General features: G+C 40.7%; 1 protein-coding gene and 1 pseudogene across 1 annotated transcript in view; one reads left to right on the top strand and one right to left on the bottom strand.

The window, feature by feature from the left end:
- Positions 1 to 6,477: 6,477 nt before the first annotated feature.
- On the bottom strand, positions 6,478 to 8,073 carry LOC148863700 (large ribosomal subunit protein uL5 pseudogene; annotated as a pseudogene).
- A 1,046-nt stretch (positions 8,074 to 9,119) lies between these two features.
- The window catches only part of LOC148863699 (uncharacterized), a 31,068-nt gene continuing 14,598 nt past the window's right edge, over positions 9,120 to 25,589 (top strand). The window contains exons 1-2 of the mRNA XM_088978195.1: positions 9,120 to 9,783; positions 14,717 to 14,753. Coding sequence (XP_088834321.1) covers positions 9,479 to 9,783; positions 14,717 to 14,753 — 342 coding nt within the window. The 5' untranslated portion in view covers positions 9,120 to 9,478. The remainder of the gene's footprint in view (positions 9,784 to 14,716; positions 14,754 to 25,589) is intronic.

The following is a 25,589-nucleotide window of genomic DNA, read 5'->3' as shown; positions in this document are numbered from 1 at the left end:
ATATCTTGCTTCCAGCAGCACAATAAACCCCCTGATAGTCCTTGAGCCTCTTGGAAAATATGATTCTTATGCTTAATTTTTTTTTAGTAGCCTTCAGCTATCATTTTCATTCAATTTAGTTTCTAACAGGAATAGAACATCATTTTAGGAACCGCATTGTTTCTGGGTTATTCCATCTTGCATTCCAAGATATGAATTTCATTTTTGCCAAAAAACACAATACACTGGGTTCTAAAAATAAGTCTAAAGAGAAAATACATGTTGCTTCAGTTTTATCCTTTTGACGATTCTAAGCTGCATCATATACCAAGGTAGAAAACCTCTCTGCACTCAGATTCGTTCAGCTTCCTTGGACCCCGATCTGAAGGTTTCTGCAACACCCTGTGGAAATTAGGGTTTCCAACTCCGAACTTGGGATAGATTCTCTAATTTTGATTACTGATTTAAGAGGAATCTTCTAGATCTTGATGCTGATTTTGGTGAATAGAACAAGATAGGCTTGTCACACATTCAAATTTTAACAAAAGTCAAGTCTGAGCCCAGCCCATAAACAGATCTAATCACAATCACTTAAAAAGCAAAAATATGTTGTATGTATCTTTCAAAGCAAAGTAATTAAAAACATTTTTGGGTTGATTTTGAAAAATAAATTTATTTTTGAAAAAAAAAACATGTTTTCCCTTATATAAGCCATTATTTTATTTGGTTTCTAGCATCAAATATCCTATAAACCCTCTTACACCTTACAACCGCTGGTTTAAAGCTTTCAAAATAATATGAACCCACATTTAAGGGGGCGTTCAACAAAGATATGACATATATTTAATAAATCTTGTAACCAAAATCAATCAAATAGTTATTTATCAAATCCACAAGGAGAGGGGGGTTTGATTGGTCAAAGCCCTTCTGGGTATAATGTATTTCCAGCAGCATAGTTTTTTCCTTCTTGTACGTACTCTTCTATTTCTACGGTTCAATTTGGATTCCAGTGTTTTGATAACAGAAAGAGACGAATAGGATATTTATCTTTGTATACTTGTTTTAGTTGAATTCACAACTTTAATTCACATTAAATTTGTATACTGTATGACCTTAGAAGTGGAAAATCTGGGCACAAACATGATTTTCTGCAAAGCCAATGAAGAGAAGATTTGTGCTTTTCCATCTCTGGGTTTTTTCTAATTAGGGATGGTAATTTTTTAATTAGTCTGTTCTAATTGACCACTAAAATATTGACGTTTTTATCTAAGAGTAGGGATGCAAATGGATTGGATCATGATCTGATTCGATCTGAAATCACCCCCTATCCGATTCGAGAAGATTTGATCTGATATATGTTATATATTTATACATATATATGTTATTTATTTATTTATAAATATATTATTTATATTGTATTTTTATAAATTTGTTATATTATTTTTTAATAAAAATATGTATATATGATGAAAATAATTAAAAAATACTTGTATTTTTTATTTTTTCTTTATTTATACTGGCATATTTTATTTTTCTTTTAATAATTTAGTAATTTTAAAAAGAAAACAAGTTGGATTGGATCAGATCCGAAGATCCAACTTACCGATAAGATTCGAATTCAAATCGAGAACTATCAGATCCGACATGAATAATGTTAGATCAAAATCAGATATATGCTGATTAGAATCCCATCCAATCCGTTTGCATCCCTATCTAAGAGAGAGGTCTTGGTTCAAGTGCATGAATTGATCAATGACATTAAATTTGTTTTCTAATTTATTACAAAAAAAAAACATAAAATCTATCCTTTAAATTAGCTTTAGATAAAGGGGGTTTGATTGGTAATGCTAGGGGTGGATTCGAGCCAAGCCAAGCCTAATAGTGCGAGGCTCGAGCTCGACCTCAAGCTCGATTCGAGCCAAAACCTTGAGCTAGAGCTTGGTTCGAGTGAAAAATTCATAAGCTCGAGCTCGATTTTGAGAAAAAAATATTTTATAAAAATAAAAAATTATATATAAAAATATTTTTTATTTGATATTTAAAAACGTAAGAATTATAATATTTTTATTATATATATTATTTTCTATAATTTTAATATATATATATATATTCGAATCGGCTCGCGAGCCTCATGAGCTGAGCTCTAGTAGACTTGAGCTCGACTTGTTTCATAATTGAGCTAATGAATTGGGCTCGAGCTCGAACTCGATTAAAACCGAACCGAATTAAGCTTTTCGCGAGCCGAACTTAAACAGTTCATAAAAAGCTCGACTCGTTGCCACCCCTACTGCATTCAATCTAAGGGGTTTACATGGGCCAACCATTCTAAGTCTAGGCCTATGCAGCTCTAGCTTGGCCCTTGTATCAATTCTGGAGAATGTTATGCTTATGTGCAAGCATTAATTGACTGTAGGTGGTAACGCATATTTGTTTAAAAAGCTATGTTTCATGTATAATATATACAAGGATATAACAAGTACTTAAAATTTTAAAAGAAAATAAATTACAAAATAATTAAACTATAACTAACTTAGGCATTTCATTAATAGCTTAACATAACATGGCTCAACGTGGAGTCCCGAGTCCCAACTAATAGATGGGTCTAATTATTAGGTCCCATGCCAGCCCAAACCAAAATGGGCTTCAGAATAGCCCATGTGCATTTCTATTCAACGGTTCAACCCCTATTCTACATCACTAAGGTATTCTATTTATGTTGTTTCTTTTATACTCTCCGTCGTAATATTTTGAAAACCGAACTAGACGTTGAACAGGAAAATGCCTTTTCATAATTCAACTGGTTCAACCAGTCTGACTACTGACATCATAAGCATTAGCATATAGAAATTAAATAGCTAAATTTCTGGTTCAACCATGTTTCAATCATAACTTAATTGGTTTTTGGTTTTTACCAAAAGTCACCAGTTTTTAACCATATTCCGGTAGTTCAGTTTTGGGGGACCAGAAACTGATCTGGTTCTTGTTGAACCGGATGGACAATGGCAAAAATAAAACCTCCCCACCATCCAATTCACATTAGATGTCAAGCCCTTCGGATCAATGAGATCAAAATAAATTTTGACGCTTCTACGAGGGAAGATGCATGGATCTTTGTGCTTATCGATGCATAGCTAGGAACAACAAAGGTGAGATCTTAAATCCTTATCCAGCTTCATTGTTATTACTTATCACAACAAAATATATATAGCTGAAATGTGGGCTGTGCTCAAAGCCCATGAGCTCTCTCCTCGCTGAAAGCTTTGGCTCTAAGAGCATATGCATGAAAGGAGATTCAAAAATCACAATAGATTGTCTTCTCAACAAGACTCAGCTAGCCAGGTTGTAGACTCCCAAGTCTTCTATCCTGGTGCAGAAGATAGATTGTGCAGAAGAACATGTTGGACATCACATGTGGGCACATGTGGAAGGAAGGAATTCAAGCTGTGGATTGATTTGTCCACATAAGACATTTAGCCGTGTTTGATTTGAAGGAAAAAATAGGGAAAGGAAGCAAAACCTTTATAAACCCTGTATAGGTTTCTTTACCTTTTCTTTCAAACCAAACATAACATTAGGGTATAGATTGATAAATAGCAATTATCCTAGCAAGGGGATCTATTGTCTAATTTTTATATGGATGCTCGGGGTCGTTCTAACCCTAAATACATAAAATTTTTCAAAAGCATGAGCCTAGGAAATAGAAATGCTAAACTGAATTTAGGAAATAATTATGCCTTTTTAAAACTGATGAATTTACCTCATACCTTGAGCGTAGGAAAATAAGAATATTTTAGCTAAAACAAACATATTAGAGAAGTTGAGCCACCCTGAACCCAACCGAAGGCCTCAGATTGGGTTAGGGTTAGGAGCTCAAGTTGGATTAGAGTTGACTCAACCCGACCTAACCCAACTCGACAGGGCCATGACCCATAGCCCCCAAGTCCCAACCCTGCTAAAGGCAGGATTTGAATCATTTGATCCCATTATCCCAAGTCTCCCCTACATCCAGCCTGAACCACTTGGCACCTTTCTCTAGGAAAATGTTTTCGACTCCAACTAGTTTAGACGCCTGGAATATTCCCTATTTTCTTATTTTGGTTAGCAGGAATATTCCCTATAATTAAGCTACTTTATAATGTCTCTAGCCACCTAAGAAAAGTTGCCACTCTCTTTACTCGTTGTTTCACTCTAATTTGCAAATCACGTGTTTGAGAAATGGTTGAGTAAATAAGAGAATAAAGCCACAATGAAGAACGTGAATATGATTGTTTTCTTTTGTGCTATATTAGTCTTACACTTCCGTAGAGCATGCAGCTCTTACAACTGTTGGGAAATCGACCTTTCCTGTCTATTAATAAAAACCAAGTGAGAAACCAAATTTGCAAACAATTGTTGGGTATTTTCTTTTTACATGAAAAATCCTCCAAGGTGGAATGAAGAAAAATCAGGAGTTCTGGTTCAGTCAAATTTAATTTCCACTAAATTCATGTAAATAACGAAGAATAATTTTTATACATACAATTATATTAGATGATCATACAAAATCAAGAGAACTAACACTCTCTTGATTAAACAGAAAGCGTATTTATAACAAAGGAGAAACCACACTGATCATAGACTACAGAAAACTCCTTCAAACCAACTGATGAAGAGTCAAGAACTCCACCAAAAGTTTGATGGAGAATACCTTAAATTGCAGCTAAAATTTAGTGAATATCTTAATTGCATATGCTCCACGAGTGAGCTGATTTCCGCCCTTGTTTTTTAGTCACTGGTGAAGAATAGTTTTTCTCGTTAAGACGAAAAAAAATATTAAGAATGAGCACTTACATCCACTAACTTGAAACAAGACAAAAACAAGTTGATTTGTTGGGCTGTCCATTTCTCTATATTACTCAAACACACACAGACAATAAAAAAGAGATTCTACATGAGTGGCACTCACAACAACAACAAGACACCTGCAAATTAAAGAAAGGGCATGCATGAAGTTCTTTACTTTTGGTTTTGGAGGTGACAGGTGTCATATTTAGGAGGTTTTGTAAAGACTAAAAGCTCAACAAGCATGTGAGATTAGCATTTCTCTTTTTTGATGTGATCATGGTAAAAATGCAATTTGTGGGGCTCAGTTTCTTTTTCCAGGGAAAACGACGACCCCATTGGAGAACCACCCAATTGAGGAACTCTCTACCATTTTCATTATTGACCCAATTCGATCTTGGCCAGACCCACACTTGATCTTATGAAGCTTTCCCTACCCACGCTTATATCCTGTTACTTTTTTCAATATTATTAGGGTTAGGGGGCTTTAATTTACTGGTTTACTCAATTCTGAAGAATTACAATCAACTAATCTTTTACTCTATGTTTAAATTCAGAAGGAAGAATAATATCTGAGTTATCACCGACCACATGATAAGTCTATCCGCTAGAATGAATACAGTAAAATACGTGGGTGTATTCATCTGTTCAAGGCTCTAAGCTGAATTGAGACAGAACTATCCTTGGGCTCGTGGCCTGGTCAAATAGTAGGTAGAAGTCCAAGTCCTTGATTACGCAAAAACCATAAAGCATACCACAAGTCCAGTACTCCCCGAAAGCTTAACCTTTTTCTTTTGACAAATCACAGTGGGCAGTTGCCAGTAGTTCAGTACCACTACGAAAGCTTAAACTTTTGAGTTTTGACGTTTCAGAAACTCTAAAAGGGAACTTCGTATCCTCGGAATAACGTCTGGGCATCAAGAAGTAAGTTTCTTAGGAAAAGTGCGGATAAGCACATTTCAGAATTCTACCAGCTCATACAGAATCCAAGCATTTAAATTTAACTTTTTCAATCTTTAGACACATTCCCACGCCAATTCAGATTTCCCTTTTTTTTTTTTTAATTTCAAATTTAATAATTGACCTGTGAAGATTAAAATGACCCTGATGGGGCCCACTGTTTAGATCTCTCCCGCTCTCCCTCCTCTTTCGTTGTCTCTCCCACTCTCAACTCTCCTCTTCTTGCAACTTTCTTCGCTTTCGCTCTCCTGCTCTCCTTTTGCTGTAACCGCTTTTGTTTCTACCGTTTCTCTCACCCTCTTCGACGATACAGGAGGAGGCAGAGATGCTTGTCTCATTACCCTTTTAGGTGGACGTCCAATACTTCTCTTTGTCGGATTCCTCTGTTCTATGGCATATTTTCTGCTAAACCCTGTTGGGTAGCCTGATCTTTCCATCCATCACTCTTTTCACTGTTTTTCTTTTGTTCAACTCTTTTGTTATTGTTTGAACCATTTACACTGAACCCTTCAACTCCTTTGGTTCATCAGCTGATCTATTTGGTTTTCTAGTATTTCTGCTCACCAGCTCTTTAGTGGTGAACTCTTTTAATGCAATGGCAGCAACAGATTTTGGGGAGTTATTGGCGAAGAAGACGTTGGCATAAAACTGAACGAATATTCCTGGCCTACAAAACTTGCCAAAACTTAAATGGGATCCAAATTAATGGGGATCTCCCTAAGAAGCTGCTATTGTATGAGCCTTGTTGAGGATCACTCCATCATATTTCACTTGGAACCACTTCATACAATCCTCCTTTGTGACCTTGTGATGGATCCCGACATGAGATTTGCACTTATGATGACGAGCATGCGATATCCCGATCGTTCGAGAACGACATAAAAGTCCATACCATAAATACCGGTTGAAGGATCATACTTGATACTTGATGAAGGAAGATTTGGCCCGACCTCACAGTTACGCTACATGTGGCAAAGGCGATAGCTCGGCACAAAAGCAAGCCTAAGGCGCGAGCACCAAGGGGAGAAACCAGCAGTCCGAACTCCCTACCAAGGGCCCGAACTCACCCTTAGCCTAAAACCACAGTAATCCGAACTAGCCTACATGTAACAGTTCGAGATATACTTCACCGAACTAGCATGCCTTGTAACAGTTCGGGTACACCTCGCCGAACTGGCCTGCCTAAGTCCGGGACACACCTCACCGAACTGGCATGCCTTGTAGCAGTTTGGGATATACCTCACTGAACTGGCCTACCTTGTAGCAGTTCGGGACGCACCTCGCTGAATTGGCCCACCTTGGCAATACAGAACATACCTCTGAACTCAAGACTTCGCCTCGATCACCACTCCACATCGCCCTCAGGGCACCAAAACCAAGTAAACCGCACTATGCCTGACACCGAGGAAGTCCGTACCCAAGGGCAGTGCACCTGACTGACTTGGGATCTGACGCTTGACGGCCGCACTCTAAACGGCCACCTGTCACCGCCTCCTGACACCGCCATCTCTAGTTAGAGAGACGGTTAGGTAGTGACGGTTCTGTCCTAGCAGAAAGGACGACGCTCGAATTGACAGACACAAGGGTAGTCATACCCGACTTGACAAGGGCCTCGGAGCGAGTGCGCGAAGTGATTATAAAAGGCCCCCTGCCCCCTGCCCCCAACAAACAAGGTATGTGAACTTTACGCTATCTGGTCTACACTTTGCCTTTGAGAGATTAATGACTTGAGCTTCGGAGTTATCACACCGGATTTCCCCCGGAGTTCTCTCGTCTTTCCCGTTTCAGGCTCCCCGACGCTCCAGCTCAGAGGCGAATTTGTTGACAGCTAAAACCGGCCGGATTGCGCTCCATCAATATCCAAATCGATACTCTTCTAAATACCGAAACTGAAGCATCAAGTATCACTGAAGTTCCTCCTCAACAGCTCGTATTCCTTGACCTTCAACCCACTCTCCGGAAGTTGCGTCACCTTCTCACCCTTGAGTGTGACGTAGCATGCAATATTCTCATTACGTCTTATACCAAAAGACCGAACAGTGTACATAGTCTTTGAGAAAATGGGGTCTTCCCACTCAGCTGTTCCAACACCTTTGCGGCTCTGGTGAGACAATATCCACTTTCACCACTGGAGATGTTGAGGACTAATTTTTGAACTGAGCTTCTTTTCTGAAGCCATTGCTCTCCGCAACCGAGGTTACAGAGGTAGCCGAGTAAGTTGATTGTTTACGGAGGAAAACGTGGGATAGAAGAAACCCTCGCCACAATCACCTTCACTTGATTAGTGATGTTTAACGGCGAAAACGTTAACATCTTTCTTACCTTTAATGATTTTCTATTTAAATGTGATTTTAATTGTTGTTTTTGAAACCGGTAACCTGCGATAACCGTATTCACCGAAAAAGAAAGTCCAATGTTAATTGGTCCATCTAATCCGATACGGAAAAGATTCTTTTTCCATATCATAGATTTTCCCCATGTTATTATTCTAATTAACTTTGCCACGTGGTTAAATTTTTTAAAAATTCGTTGATAACTTGGCATTGACAGTTATGTTTCACACACCGAGAAGAAAGATAAAAATTCCATCCCGCCAAGAATAACTGAGAGCCTGAAACCCAGAACTTTTGATGGAAGCGAGGTTCAGATGGATTTCAGAGAATGGATCCGATTCGCCCCAGATGCCGACGAGGGATCGGGTTTGCACTTTGCAGATCCTAGAGATGATCAGCTGAATCACTAGAAGAGACTGGAGAGTAACTTCTTTAACTTCTTGGCGGCATCAACAAACTCTGCAGTCCACGAAATGGATCTTCCTTCACTGTTTCAGTTAATAGTGTGTGAATAACGGCACTAACCGTCACGAGCCGTTGTCCTCCTTGCAACGGCCGTTATTGGTTATCGATGTAATTACCGGTCAGCAGCTTTCGAACGTTAGTCCATTTTCGTCAATAAGATATCCAACGGTGCATGGTTGACCGCTTCTGAATAGTGAGTAGTGATAATCCTACCTTCACATTTCCCACGATTTGGACGGTTCTGATCTTCTTATCCAATCAATAATCCTTTTCAATTTTAAGGTCTTGTGGTCCCCATTCCTTCCCGAAATCGGTAGAACGCACTACGAGCCGCTATCACGCTGCGTGTGACACTGTGAATGTGAATGGGGATTTCCTAAGCTTTCTTTTTTGCATTTTCATTGATTTTTGTGACAAGTGTTCTTTTATACGCGCGTAAATGAGAATAATAGACATGTGATGGAACACCTGTCAGGCTGTCACTGTGAAGGAAAGTGTAGGACAAAAGTGCAGGAGATCCGGGCCCGCCTAGTTAATGGTTGACGTCAAAACGACAAAAACAGGAAACAGTAGCCGGTAGCGTTCGCTGATCATTGCTCCTGGTCCTGGAGGCAGGAGGCTGGAGCGAAAGCTGAGTGAAAGCTAAAGCAAATGATAGCCTCGGCTCCTCCTCCGTCCTTCCCTCTCTTCTCACACAGTCACACACACTCGCGCAAAAAGCCAAAATGAAAAGAGGAAACAGGAAAGCTGCGACTTTTTAACGTTCAAAGGCGGAGATTCCCTCCTGTAGAGAGCCTCAACACGAAGCTTCCCCTGCAACACGAGCCACCGAGTTTCGATACCTCTCACCGATCCAAAACAGAGATCTAAAGATCAACGCACTGTGGCTTTATGAATCCGACGTTTCTGATGCGAAGAAGATGGGCGGAGTCACTTCGTCGATTGCCGCGAAATTCGCCTTCTTCCCTCCTAACCCGCCGTCGTACCATGTGATCAGTGACGAATCCTGCGGCGGTCGGTTGATTATTCCGGAGGTGCCCAGGCGCGACGACGTCGATGTCTTGAAGCTCCGGACCAGACGGGGCCATGAAATCGTGGCCGCCTATGTGAAGCATCCCAAGGCTACTATGACTCTCTTGTATTCTCATGGTAACGCAGCTGATTTAGGTCAGATGTTTGAGCTCTTTGTAGAACTCAGCCTTCGTCTCCGCATCAATCTCATGGGGTATTTTTCTTCTTTTTCCATCATCTTGAGTTTTTATTGACTTTACTAGTCCATTTATCAAGAAAGAGTTATGCTTAAAAAGACTTCAAAAGTAGCATTTTTTTTCTTAAGTATTTCTAAAACTGTGGTGCTTAAATGCTCTGATATTGTTGGGTTTCTACTTAAAGTTTTAATCTCTGTAACTGTGCTGTCTTAAAGCTTTAGTTTAACAACGGGCAACTGCTTATGGAAGGAAAATGGATTTTTGTGCTCTTTTGTGTTTGGAAATTACATTAATTATGACATCATATCATTATTGGAATTTCATATTGAGTTTCTGTCGATAGAAACCAGCCCCAAATGAACAGTTGAACACATTAAGATGAGAGTGAAGGGACTTCTTCATTGTTGACATATTAGCAAGCACCATTTAACAAGACTAGTACATTGGAATATTCAATTGGTTTTGATGTCCTTGGAGGCAAGAGTTCGATCATCAGTTTGTTTGATGCTATACTGACCTCAAATTGGTGACAAAATATGCCAAAAAAAAAGCTTAGAAATGCTTGGTTTCATTGGGGTAAATAGAAATTGATTATTCATGGATGAATTACAGATTAGTTAAACTATTATGAAAGAAAATTGTTTTCTGAATTCATCCCATGAGGTGTATAATTATACTTCCAACATGGTAGACCTTGATGGTCTATTTCTGTCACAGAGGAGAAATCTTTGAAGTTCATTTTTTTATTGTATTTTTCCTTTACTATTGTTGAAGAAGAGGAGTCCAATTTGGTAAGCATGTTTTACATTGAAACAGCAGTATAATGTTCTTTTGATGCTTGAGGTGGAAACTTATTTCTTGTTGTTTGTAACACAAACAAACGCAGCCTAATCTGCTGTAGTGAAAGTCTCTAAACATTTTATTAGGTTGTTCAGATTTTCATATGTTGTTGAACATATAATGGGTTATCCTTGCATGGGATTTGTATATACATTTTTTATGTGGCATTGCTCATTGATGTCATTATCTTAAAGAATAAAGGACCCTATTGAACAGAGAGGCTGACAGATGGGACATACTGCATACATTTCAAAGTTACAACTTTTGTCATTTTTGAAAGAAGAAACCGCAGGAAGTATTGAATTCTTTTCCAAAATTTGGAATAATATAAAATAAGTTAATCCTACATTTGAGAACTTTGACTCAATGTGTGGCCCCTTCACATGGGATATACCTAACACTATGATCAACCTTGTATTGTTATTGAGTCTCATCTGTCACCAATTTTCCCCCAAAGGGCTAGTAGCCTAGTACCTTTTATCCTTTGGGGAGAGGTTTTTGGCATTTGGGCACTTTTCATTGGTCCAGGGTCTTATATACCCACAAGAACCCAACCCACACCTACCCACGCCTCACTACAGATGTACATTGAGAACATCTCCTGTATTTGCATGTTACCATTCATGGGGATTATTACAAAAAAAATACCATTCATGGGGAGATGTTCCCAATGTACAGCTGTAGTGTTGTGTGGGTAGGATTCTTGTGGGTGGGAGATCTGAATTGCTTATATACACATATACATTCTTGATGTACCTGTCTTGACATGACATTATGTAGAAAGTGAGACCTGGTACTGCCTGGAAACTTCTACAGCGTATACGGCATGGCCACATGGGCACTTCTATATATAGAATTGGTGTGTTTTAACAAATCCTACCATGTAGAAAATTAAATTGTTTTTTTTTTTGATGGATAACTTTAAATTTTCATTAATATAAAATTTGTATAAGTAGAGAGAATACAAACAGCCTTTGATAGGGTAGTGATTACTACCCTTACAAATAATCCCAAAAAATAAGATTTCTAATAAACCCTTGCTCAGCTAAGATGCCAGCCAAGCCATTTGCTGATATTGGCACCCATTGAGTCTTCAAGTTGATGCTCCTTGTTAGCCAATTTATTTGTTTCATTTCATTTCTATATTTCTTAGAAAATTAAATGTTAGAAATTACATTATATTTGGTAAGGTATAGCCATTGCATTTAGTGTTCCTAAAAAAGGGCCATTTACTAGAACACCCCCTATAGTTTCATAGATTTACTTAAACCTATCCTATAGTTTTCATTTTACTAAACCACCCTCTATAGTTTGCCACCTATTAACTTAATTGACCTTTCATTAAGAACTATTTGTTTTGCCATCTGAAAATAGTAACATGATCACCTAAACTGAGTGGAAAATGTTCAAGGGCATGGGCCCATGGCTATTTATTCCAAAAGTACCCCTAACACCTTTTCATATAGAAAACAAAATTGACCAAATAAAGCAAAAAAGAGTAGTTGTTCGTGTCTTACTGGGGGCAAAAATGGCATTTTTCATTTTCATTTTCTTTTGATTACATTTATTTGAATGGATGTTAAGGTCAAAACTCAAAACTATCATTTTCCACTTTCATCTAATAGAAGGTCAATTACGTAAATTGATTGCAAACTATAGGGATGTTTTAGTAAAACTCAAACTATAGGGGACGTTTTAGTAAAACACAAACTATAGGGTAGGTTTTAGTAAATCCATGAAACCATAGGGGGTGTTTTAGTAAATGACCCAAAAAAACCACAAAAGCACTCTTTCGGCATATCAGCTGGGCTATTTAAATTTACTTTTATCTCCTGGATTTGAAGAATTTCAGAGTCATATCCCTGTTTCCTTTATGCTTGTCCATGTCCATATCTAGGCATCTTCTGTGTGCACCTATACCTCTGAGAAATGGGATAGGTTTTGTGAAAGTGCACTTTGTATCAATGTCAATATACATGCTATGGTGCAGATATGGACATAGACATACATGGGGGAAATGGGATTATGACTCTCCATTTCATAAAATCTTGGAAATGGATACAGGTACGGATTTCCAATATACTATACTCATATCATCCTTTTGTATATGGTTTTTGAAGCTAAATGTCATTTGGTGATACTTCTGTCATGCCAAATTTAATTAAATTTCCAGCATGTGAAGATTTTTTATAGTATAACTTGTTAAAATATGCCATTTTACATATTCTGAAAGTATTAATTCTATAAAGTGCATCTAGAAGTGTCCATGCAGTATCAAGTATTTTATCCAGTAAGGCCCCATTTGGTTCACAGGAATAGGGGTCTGGAATCGAAATTGGAATGGGCTATTCTGATTCCAACTGTTTGGTTGGGTGGAATTGGAATCCCATTCCCATTCCTGCTGGAATGGCATTCCCCCATTTGAGGGAATGGCCATTACCTGCCCCTCCCTTGGGAATGAAATCTCATTCCTGCTGATTCCAATTCCCATTCCCCTTCCCGTCTGAACAAAACAAACTATGGGAATAGACCACTCTGATTCCGACTGCAAACCAAACGGACCCTAAGTAACATGTGAGACCACCAGTACACTAAGGCATGTGCTCCAGGTATAATTCCTGTACAACACGCAGATGCACATAGGGCTCCAAAGCACCCAAAGTGTGAGTTCACTAGTTCAGCTGTATGTGCTGCATATATGAAGATTCATATTCAGAAAATTGAGAGCAGGGAAATCCTGAACTCTTTACAAACCGAAAGTCATGAACATGTTGTTTCAATAACCTTGCACACTACCAGCTCCAGAAATGATTTGAATGTCAAAGATGCGTGTTTCCCTTTCCTTCCAAACTATCCTGAAAATCACAAAATAGCCTGCAAGGCCTTATTTCTTTTTCTTTAACTCTTTATATGCCAGCTAATGTAGGATTCCTTAATGGACTGGAGGAAACCTAATTACTCCCAAAAGTGCTGAAAATGTGAGCTGAAAGAGCTTGACGAAGATTGTATGAAAATATTAGTGGTTGGCCAACTCCTCCACCCTGGCACATAGGCTTCCCAATTGTATCATTAATGGCATCCCTCTTCCCACCACTGGTTTTTTAACTTTTTTTGTTTTTCGAGTGTAAGGTAACCAGTACATAATATGATGGTTACTTGGAAGGTACTTGTAGTTTCGGAATCTGTTTTGTTGGTAAGTCCCTTCTTGTGGATGCTTGTAATTTTCTAAAGAAAGATCAGACAGAATATACCACTTGTAGTTGGTTGGTTTTCTAAAGAATAATAAAAGAAAGAAGTAAAGAAGAATGGAGAGAGAATAGAGTGAGAAGAGAGAACCAGTGGAGAGAAAGAGACATGTGTATAGGGAGAAGAATAACATAGGCAGGTCTGCAGCCCACTCAGCCACTTTCTCTTATATACAAGTATAAAAAATACATGGAAGGACAAGTCTTACCCTTGACTGACTATGACTAATCAAAAACTAATGAGAACTAAATAGAATAAGAACAAAAGAATACAAACGACTCCACATAATTTAGTCTCTACTTTTAATTACAGATTGCTACTGGTACCAGCTAGATAAGTAGCCCTTTGTTAACATTGTTTGGTTCCTGTTTTAGTATGGGCATTAAGTATTCCCTTTGATTTTTTAATTTTTTCAGTTATTCTTTTTTGTCCTGTGACTTCTGTCTAATAGCATTCCACATTCTATCTATTATATGACTTTCACCTTCTGTTCAATATTTTTCTACTAGGCTTTTTTCCCTCTTGTGCCATTTGGTACAAGTTATTTATTCACTCAAATTCTATGTATGGAATATCTATATTTTTGTTTTTCTAAAGCTCCAAGCAGTACATAAACTTAATAAAGTCTCCTGAATTTAATTGTTACTGAATGTGCGGATCCTGAATTTATTTTGCGTTATATTTTTCTTTTGGAAAAATTGTAATGTTCTTTGCAATGTCCTTGAAACATGTGCAATCTCTCACAACCTTCTTGTTTGCTTATCACTCCAGTTTCGTATTTCTTAGAAAGTTTTATTTAAATCAATATTATTACGTCAGATATGTTCCTTTTGTGTTTGATTATCTGGTATCTTGTCTGTTCAGGTATGACTACTCTGGCTATGGACAATCAACTGGCAAGGTATATATTATCCATAAGTCACTTTTTTTTTGATAAACGGTATTGAGAAATAGATACAAAGCTTCATATGACCACAAAATTTGCAAAATGTACAAAATCTCAATTGAATTTCAAAGCTAGAATAATAAAATTCTCTGCTTCCATTGATTGCTGAAATTCACATACTTGAAGCCTCTCTGAAGTCCTTTGGAACACTTTGCCCATCTGGTTAGGTGATTTTCAGCTTTTCCTATAACTTTCATCCTGGCATTGACTTTATTTTCAATTACTCTGCCTTTTCTTTCATTACATATGGACCAACAAATGACGAATGGAACTAGATTCCATTGCATTTTGCCTATCCACTAAATCCTGAAGTCAGCCATGAGAGCTGATGTCGGACGGGGTAGGGATCCCACTAATTTAGGATTTGGTGGTGGGTTTTATAGGGGTGAAAGAAAGGATTTAGGTGATTAGGAATGGAGAATATGGGTAGAAAGAAAGTAGATGGCTTGCTGTCCACCAAAGAATGATTAAGAGGCTAGAGAGAGAATAACTCTTCCTGTTATGGTAAATAACAAAGAGATAGGTCACTTATAAGAAAAAATACATGAGAGGGTGAAAAAAAGGTAAAAGTTCCTGGCAACAACCAGAATTTACTAAACCAAACTTTATTTCATTAAATCAACTTTTCTTAAACTCTAGTTACAATGACTATTTATAAACTCAACTTATGAACTTGGATGCACCTTTATAGACTCCAATTTAGACTAGTAAACTGACCCAAAACAACTTATAATTGCTTTAAAACTAAGACAAATCCATAAGTAACTCATGTGGACACTTAAATAAGGACTTTAACTCCTAACATAACTTTAATATTTTCAGATCTGCTACCAACAATACGCTCCCAACATGTCCCAACTGTCCACTGTAGCCGCACATTGGGAACATCTCCCTATGAATGACAAGGGAGATGTTTCCAATGTACAGATTTAGTGGCCTCTTGGGAGAATTTTGTTGGTAGCGGATCCATGCCCAACTCTAATAACACTTTCCTAATCCCACTAAAACCACTTAATTTAAAGACACCAGAAATGACTAAAAATAGTAAATCATGAGTTTACTAAAAAAGTAGTAGTTAGGAGAATTGCGATAAATAGTAAGTCCAAAAGTTACCATAAGTAGTAATTTTGAAATTGCAATTAAATTCTGAATAACAGAACTGTATTCTTAAGACACCTGCAACTAGAAAATAAATCTATACTACTTACAAAAGTATGAATGAGGAGGTATTGGCTTCTGGAATTTTTCTTAACTGAAATACTCCTCTTGAATTTAGTTCATCTCCATTGAAAGGGCAGAAAATGTAATTAAAAGAATACAATTAAGTACATTCAATTACCTCTCATTAAGTCTCACATTTAAGTCATTAAATAAATCACATTCTCTCATTGAATCCAACATTTATACTTTTGTTTATCATCATTAAATTCCAATAATAAATCCATACACAATAATTATTAATGGAATGAAACTTTATATTTTTAAAATAAACATAGAAATGAAATCATATTTTTCATCTAGGTGGTGGGTAAGTAGTTCAACCATTTGGGTCAAATGAATAATTTCATGATGTCATAAATAAATAATACAAATTTAGAAATATAAAAAGTACTTTTGTTTATCATCATTAAATTCCACTAATCCATACACAGTAATTATTAATAGAATGAAATTTTATATTTTTAAAATAAACCTAGAAATGAAATCATATTTTCCATATAGGTCATGGGTAAGTACTTCAACCATTTGGGTGAAATGGATAATTTCGTGATGTCATAAATAAATAATACAAATTAAAAAATATAAGAAATACAAAAAAAAAATATAGAAAAAAGAAGAAATTTTGAAAAAAAATGGACACATTTCTATTATTATATATTTGTCATATAAACCTAGAAATGAAATCATATTTTCCATCTAGGTCGTGGGTAAGTACTTCAACCATTTGGGTCAAATGGATAATCATGATGTCATCAATAAATAATGCAAATTTAAAAATATAAGAAATACAAAAATATAGAAAAAAAAGAAAATTTGGAAAAAAATTGGACACATTTCTATTATTATATATTTGTCATATTAAAATATAACTATGACAAAATAGACATAATTTTATTAATGATGGACATCAAATATGCAACTTAAAACCAATGGGAAATTAAACCATCTTCCTATCTAGGGGTGGGTTAGTGGTTCAACCTTTCAGGTCAAATAGGTTAACCCATGATGTATAATTAAAAATAAAATTTTAAAATAGAATAGTACAAAAAATATGAAACAATTTTGGGCACATCTATAATATTATATACCAATAATATAAACAAAAATAAGTATGATAAATAATAATTATTTTATCAATGATATAAATGAAATGCAAAATTTAAAACCAATTTGAAAATGAAACCATTTCCATTTCTAGATGGTAGGTAGGTCGATGGTCGAACAATCCGGGTCAAATGGGTCAATCTATGACCATTTCCATTTCCATTTCCATTTCCATCCATCCATCCATCCATCCATCCATCCATACATACATACATACACACATACACACACACACACACTCAAAGAAAACTATAAAGCATTTCGATACAATTCTATTGTTATATACTCACCATATTAAACAAAAATAAGTGTGAAAATAAGAATTACTTTTATCGATGATGAAAATGGAATACATGATTTAAAATCAATCGAAAAAGCAAAATGGTTTTTCCATCAAAGTTATGGGTTATGGTTAAACTATCCATGTCATATGGATGTTATTATTAAATAATATACATAAAATTCTAGAAAATGTAGAAATTTGTCGATAATTTTGGGTACATTCTATAATATTATATATTCATCATATAAAAAAGTGTGATTAATGAGAATTATTTTCATTAATGATAGAAATAGGATAGAAAATAAAGAGCATTAATGTCTAACACATGACCCGACTAACCATGTCAAATGGTTCAATAATTTAATTAGCTAGGTCATCGTAGGCAAGTGTTTTGCTAGGGATGCAAACAGATCAGATCAGATCAGATCAAAATTGAATTAGGGTATATTCAAATCTGATCTGATCCAAAGATTCGACCGAATCTCATAAATATTGATTCGAATAAAAAATGAGAATTATTTTTAGTAAAGATAGAAATGACTAAAATATAAAGAAAAAAATGAATTAATGTCTTAATCATAGTCCATTTTCCTGGTTAAATAGGTTAATGGTTCAACCAGTAAGGCCCTTTGGTTACTGATTATTATCATCATCATCATTTGGTACTTCCACGTGCGAAAATAAATGTGGAAATAAGAATTACTTTTATATTTTTTTGGAAAAGGTAAAGTAATATTTATTAAGAAAAAGATACACATAGGAGGCTGAGATCAGTTCCAGAAATGGCTGACTGATCTAAAACAGCAATTACATGTGCCATCAAGAAACAGAAAATAACACATCTGATACATTACAATTTCTAAATTCAGCAGACACAGACAGCCATGAAACCAACTTGCCCACCAACTTTTGAGATAGATCCTCCGGCCCAAGAGACTTGTCATTAAATACCCTTCTATTCCTCTCAGTCCAGATGCACCAGATAACCACAAATGGAATCAGCTTCCAGAGAACCTTCCTTTTCTTGCTCAAACCCTTAATCTGCCAACAGTTTAACAACTCTTCAACCGACCTCGACATCACCCATCTAATCTTCGCTATGTTGAAGAGATGATTCCATAAATGAGCAGAAAATGGACAGTTGATACACAAATGATCAGCGGATTCAATACTGCAACCACATAAACTACAAGACAAGTCTGGGATCTGAATGCCTCTTCTCACCAGGTTTTCCTTGGAAGGAAACTTATTTAGAGCCATGGTCCAAACAAGGAAGCATGCTTTTGTCGGACTGTTTGGATTCCATATTTTCCGAGCTGGGAAATCAGACCTACCCCTCCTTCCAATCAAAGCAGCCAGGGATTTAACAGAAAATAGACCATCTGAATTCCACCTCCAAAACCACTTGTCCTCCAAATTATAATCCAGAGTTTGATTTTGGAGTTATGACAGGAGATTTACTGCCTCTTCCACCTCCCTATCAAAAAGATTTTTGCGGAAAGAGGGAATCCAAAGAACTGAACCACTCGAAATGCTATAACACTCAGCAACTGAGGCCTCTTGATTTGATGCACACTGAAATAAGAGTGGGAAGGACTCAGCAAGAGGAACATCTGATCATCAAGGGTCCTTCCAGAATTTGGTCCTATTACCATTTCCCACCCTTATTGAGACTTCCCTTACCAAATCTGAATAGGTCTTCATAATCCCTTTCCAAAGGGAACTACCCCAGTTATGAGGAGGATCCCTAGTTCACCAGTTTCCCCAACTCACACCATACTTACTAGCAATGAGAGATCTCCACCAAGCATCAGGCTCTACAGCAAATCTCCATATCCATTTACCGAGCAGAGCAGAGTTAAAATTTTTCAGCTTCCTTATACCTAACCCCCCTCAGATTTGGGGAGGCAAACTTGCTCCCGACTCACCAAATGCACTTTCTTTTCCTCCTCCCAGCCTCTCGAAAGGAAGTCCCTTTGAAGTTTTTCAATCTGATTTGCAACCTTCTTAGGAATATAGAATAGAGACAAGAAATAGGCAGGCAAATTGGAGAGAGTGCTCTTAATCAGAGTCAACCTTCCCCCAAAAGAAAGATATTTTGCCTTCCAAGAAGCCAATTTCCTTTCCAATCTCTTAATAACTGGGACCCAAATTGCAGAGGAACCACCTGATGGAGGACGATTTGGCCCGACCTCATGGCCCAAGGACACGTGCGCATAACCTGGCTTGGTGAACAGCTCAGCCTGACAGCATGATCTCGACTCGGCGGGAAGGACACGCCAAGTCGAGGACTGACAACTCGCCGAGGACTAACACCTCGGTAACTCAGCCTCCTACCTAGCTCGGAGAGCCCGGGCTCCCCCCAAGGAACCCCAAGCTCCCCCCTCCGGGAGGGAGCACCTCGGTGCTTCGAGGCAGGGACGGATCTACCCCAGGCAGCCCGGTATGTGACAGCTCGACAAGCTGTAGAAGGAGGGCAGGAAGATCTCCTGCCCGACCACCGTACTCGACAAATCTGGGGACAACAGCCATGTCCCTCGTCAGGCAGTGTTGTGCCTGCCACCTTTAGAAGGTGCCTTACACCTGACAGGCATGTACCCTGCGGGGACGGCCACGCGCGTGCCATCTCAGCCCTACCAATAACGGCTGCGGCAGGTTGACAGTGGCGGTTATACCCGCCCTGTTAGAAGCCCAGAAGCCAGAGGCAACGGATTTCGGCTATAAGGGACTTAGTATCAAGGAAGACAGGTATCATCTTCCACACTCGTGCTATCTGCACTCTTAGCCTTCGTCTTCTCCTTGCTTCTCCTATAGAGTACTAACTTAAGCATCGGAGTGTTCCCGCCGGGTAAGCCCCTGGGGATTCTTCTTCTTCTCCCTCTCAGGTATCTTCCAGGAGCCACGTGAGTGCTAGCTAGGAGTGATTGGACTGCGCTACATCATTTGGCGTTGTTTGTGGGAAACGCTTCGAAAAGTCTTTCTCTAAACCTTTACAGCTCTTTTTTCCCTGAAAACTCAACACTCATGACTTCCTCAAGCAACATCGGACGAAGCATGGGGATGGATAACTCCAGGGAACAGCTCCAGCTTCTTACTGTCTGCATTGGACAGTTCACCGTCCCTCTCAGCGGACGGGATCCCTAGTTTGAACGTGCCTCTTACAGGGGCACCCATCGTTGCTCCACTCCCTACCACAATCGGAGCAACCTTCACCGAACCCTCAGTTGTGCCCCCAGCGGCCAACCTGAACCAACTGGAGGACTTGGTGCAGTGCATGCGGTCCATGCAGGCTCAAATGCAACAGATTCAACAGTTTCAGCTTTATCAGCAACAGGTGCTACACCAGGTCTCCCAGTACCAGTATCAACAGCAATTCCCTCAACTGCCTCAACCTCAGCTTCAGCAGCCGCAGCTCCCCCCTCGGCACCCAACCTCGCAGCGAGCTGGGTTTCGCCTTCAGGAGGAGCACCTTTCTCGCCAAGGAGAGGCCCCCCAGAACCCTCCTAGGAGCCAGGCCTCCTCCCACGACAGACAAGAAAGACCGGCCACTCCGGTCTCACCGCGGGCAGTCAGGTCGGGAGGACCTCAGCTCGCTAGGTCCACGTTGCCTCGGCCCTCAAAGCCCGATACCCCGTTCCTAGAGAATCGGTTTGAGATTCTGGCCACAGGCTCCAAGCAGGATCCCTCTGTCCGCAGCCATCACCAGCGGCTTGAGCTATTTCCTGCACACACCACTCCTGATAGCACAGAGGTGAGCAGCACAAACGCCGAGCCTGCCAAGAAGCAGAGACGCCACCGCCGAGCTCACCGATTTGCCACCCACGACCTGTCCGAGCTTGGAGGCAAAGAAGAGGTAAGCTCGGGCGAAGTCAAGGCTCCCATCCTTTCAGTTCAATCCCTCCATCTCCCGAGCTCCTGGCAGTCCCAATGCCTAAAGATTTCAAACTCCCCCCTCTTGACAAGTACGACGGGTCGTTCGGCCCAAATAATCACGTAGATGCCTTCCAGTTGCAGATGCACCTGGCGAGAGCCAGTGAGTCGTGCATGTGCGTGGCCTTCTCCACCACTTTCAGAGGAGTAGCCCGCACATGGTACCGGAACCTAGCGCCCGGATCAATAAGAAGTTGGGCGCAGTTCGCACAAGCCTTCACGTCCCACTTTGTTACCAGCAAGTGGTGCCCGTGGACTGAAGAAAGCCTCCTCAACATAGTGCAGAGAGAGGGAGAGTCCATCCGAAGCTTTGTCAAGCGGTTCAACGATGCTTGCATGCAGATACCGCGCCTGCACCCTGCCGTGTGCCTTGCAGCAGCCAAGAAAGGCGTGATGCACAAAGAGTTCAAATGGCACATGGTCGTCAACCAACTGGCGATCATAACCGAATTTCTTAAGCTCGCTGACAGGTTTATAGCCATCGAAGAAGAGATCAGCCAGAAGGGCGAGGGCGCGCCCGAAAAGAGGAAAAAGGAAGGAGAGCCTTCCAGTCAAGGGGACAACCGAAAGAAAAAGGATGCAGCTCGGGGGGCAAAGCTGGGTCAGTCGTTCCGAGCTCCTGTAGCAGACCGAATTGATTACACCCCACTGAACGCGAAGCAGGCCGAAATCCTGATGGCGATCAAGGATGCTCCGTATGTGAAGTGGCCACCCCGTTTGAGGGGAAATCCCAATGAAAGAAATAAGAATTTGTACTGCAGTTTTCATAGAGATCACGGTCATAGTACCGAAAATTGTAAAAACCTCCGCGACGAGATTGAGGAGCTCATCCGTTGCGGATATTAAAGGAACTTTGTACAAAATAATAATAATAATAATAATAATAATAATAATAATAATAATAATAATAAAACAGGTCGGCAAGGGGAGCACGGTAAGGATGCTCCTGAGTCCAGTAACAGGCCGATCGAACAGTCACAGAGGCAGCCTCCGGAAGAGAGGCCGGTTCGGGGCACCATCTATGTGATAGTGGGAGGTTCGATCGTCGCGGATTGTACTTAAGTAGCAGCTCGGACGTCAGTTCGTGAAGCCGCTCGGGAAGAACAGAATCCTCTAAAGTGGCCGAGGACGGAAGAGACAATTTTCTTCACGGAAGATGATGTGCGAGGGATCCACTACCCCCCACGATGACGCACTCGTGATAAAGCTGAGAATCAACGACTTTGAGGTCAGGCGCGTACTTGTTGACTTGGGCAGCTCGGCCGATATCCTCTTCAAAGCTGCATTCGACCAGTTGTAGTTGCAGAAAAGTGACTTGAAGCCCGTGGACACTCCTTTGGTGGGCTTCAGCGGAGAAGAAGTCCGACCCCTTGGGAAAATAACAGTACCTGTGGAAGTCGGCACATGGCCCTGTGTAGTCAGACTCAACCATGACTTCCTGATGGTCACGACTGCCATAATGGGTCGATCGATCACCCATATCCTACGGGCGGTGGTCTCCACCTATCATTTGGCTATGAAGTTCCCTACAAACTTCGGTGTGGGGGTAGCGCGAGGCGACCAGCTCGAGTCCCGCAAGTGCTATGTCGCCGCTCTGAAGGGAAAGACCAAGGTGGCCGACGACCTCGAACTAGAGCAGCCCACGGAGCAAGGCGAAGAACGAGCCGTGCCCAAGGAAGAAACATTCGCAGTCCCGACCTCAGCAGCAAACCCAGCTCGGACGCTTTAGATCGGTGCTTCCGTCCAAGAACCTCTACGATCCGAACTGGTAAGTTTCTTACTTCAAAATTTAGATATTTTTGCATGGTCCGCGGCAGAGATGCCCGGTATAGACCCCGACCTTATAACTCACAAGATGAATACTGATCTTGTAGTTAGGCCCATTAGACAGAAGAAACGCAACCTAGCCTCGGAGCAGTGGAAAGCGGTCGACGAGGAGGTTGAGAAGCTCCTCGCAGCTGACTTCATAAGAGAAGTCCATTACCCGAGCTGGGTAGCCAACCCCGTCTTGGTAAAGAAGGCCAACGGCAAGTGGCGCATGTGCGTCGACTACACCGACCTAAACCGTGCTTGCCCAAAAGACTGCTTCCCGCTCCCCAGAATTGACCGCTTGGTAGACGCGACCTCAGGGCACGAGTTGCTAAGTTTCCTGGACGCCTATTCGGGCTATAACCAAATCAAGATGGACCCGACAGATGAAGAAAAGACTGCCTTCATCACGGAGTTTGGTCTATACTGTTACAAGGTTATGCCCTTCGGGTTGAAAAACGCAGGGGCAACCTTTCAAAGGCTTGTAAATAAGTTGTTTGCGCCATTAATTGGTAGAAAAGTAGAATGCTATGTAGATGACATGGTCGTCAAAACTCAATTTTTGCATGGATTAATACAAGACTTGCATTTTGTTTTTGAAATTTTGCGTAAGTTTAATATGAAATTGAACCCAAACAAGTGTGTATTCGGTGTGACCTCGGGCAAGTTCCTAGGATACATCGTTAACCGGCGTGGCATTGAGGCCAACCTGGATAAGATTAAGGCCATCTTAGATATGAGACCACCCCGGAAGTTGAAGGAGGTTTAGAGGTTGAATGGCCGCATAGCCGCCCTGAGTCGCTTCATGTCCAAATCGGTGGACCACTGTTTGCCATTCTTTAAGGCAATAAAGAGCAAAGGGTTCGAATGGACCCAAGTTGCCAACTCGCGTTTGACGAGCTCAAGGAATACCTCGCTAGTATGCCAATCTTAATCCAGCCCGAGGAGGGCGATGTTTTAGAACTGTACCTCTTGGCAAGCGATGAAGTGGTTAGTTCGGTACTAATAAAGGAAGTAGATTGGGTCCAACGACCCATCTATTATGTTAGTAAAATATTGCAGGGAGCAGAGACGAGATATCCGGAGATAGAGAAGCTAGCGTACGCACTAGTAATTGCAGCTCAGAAGCTTCGCCCGTACTTCCAGGTTCACACTGTTATCGTCCTCACCGACAAAACTCTGAGGCAAGTCTTACTCAAGCCTGAGGTCTTTGGTCGGTTGACGAAGTGGGCCGTTGAGCTTAGTGAGTACGACCTCCAATACAAGCCGCGAGCTGCCATTAAGGCTCAAGCCTTAGCATATTTCATTGCCGAATGCACATTTAGTTCCGAAATTCCCAGGCCGGTTGAGCACGAGGTCCCCAATTCGGGTGAGCCTGAAGCTCCCAAGTCGGTTGAGTCCGAGCCCCGTGAGGTAGCAGCCATTGTGGCATCTATCCTAGTTCGGCCAAGCGCGAGCTGGGATGAGGAGCCCTGGATTCTTCACATAGATGGCTCCTCAAACCAACAGGGCAGTGGAGCTGGAATAGTCCTGCACAGCCCAAGTGGCACGAAACTGGAGTACGCGCTACGCTTCGAGTTCGCGACATCTAACAATGAAGCAGAGTACGAGGTGTTGATAGCTGGACTAGCCTTAGCCAGAGAAGTAAAAGCCAAGCACATCGTTATCTGCAGCGACTCCCAGCTTGTGGTCAACCGGGTCACTGGCGAGTACGAAGCTCGCGAGCCAACCATTGTCGCCTACTTAGCCAAAGTCAAAGAGCCCTGCTCAACTTCCGATCACACTTCATCAGACAAATCCCTAGGTCGGAGAACGCTAAGGCCGACGCCCTGTCCAGGTTAGCCAGCACCAGCGACATCACCATGAGAACTGTGTACATAGAGGACCTGCCTCAGCCTAGCATTCTCGGGGGGGCAGAGGAGGTCGCTCCCGTCGTTCAAGCAGAGCCGAGCTGCATTGACCCGCTCGCGAGCTTCTTGCTACACGGGACCCTCCCTGCAGATCGCAATGCAGCTAGAAGGGTGCAGTGCCAGGCAGCCAAATACGTCATGATAGACGAACGGTTATACCGGAGATCCTACATGCTCCCCTACCTGTGTTGCTTGCGACCTACCGAAGTCGAGCTCGTACTCCGCGACACTCATGAGGGGTTGTGCGGCGGGCACTTGGGGGGCAGGGCCCTCGCCCAAAAGGCACTTCGGCAGGGGTATTATTGGCCAACGATGAAGGCGGATGCTGTTGAGCTCGTTAGAAAATGTGACAAATGCCAGAGGCATGCCAATATTCACCACCAACCCGCTACCGACCTCAAGTATCTCACCAGCCCGTGGCCCTTTGCACGGTGAGGCATCGATCTACTCGGGCCATTCCCGCCAGCAACGGGTGGGAGGAAGTTCCTAGTAGTAGCAGTGGACTACTTCACCAAGTGGGTAGAAGCTAAACCC

Source organism: Nelumbo lutea, chromosome 3 (assembly GCF_056320005.1).
Source record: "Nelumbo lutea isolate HS-2025 chromosome 3, American lotus-T2T, whole genome shotgun sequence".
NCBI classification, from domain to species: Eukaryota; Viridiplantae; Streptophyta; class Magnoliopsida; order Proteales; family Nelumbonaceae; genus Nelumbo; species Nelumbo lutea.
Note: the sequence above shows the minus strand (reverse complement) of the source record. Positions and strands in the feature narration are given on the sequence as shown.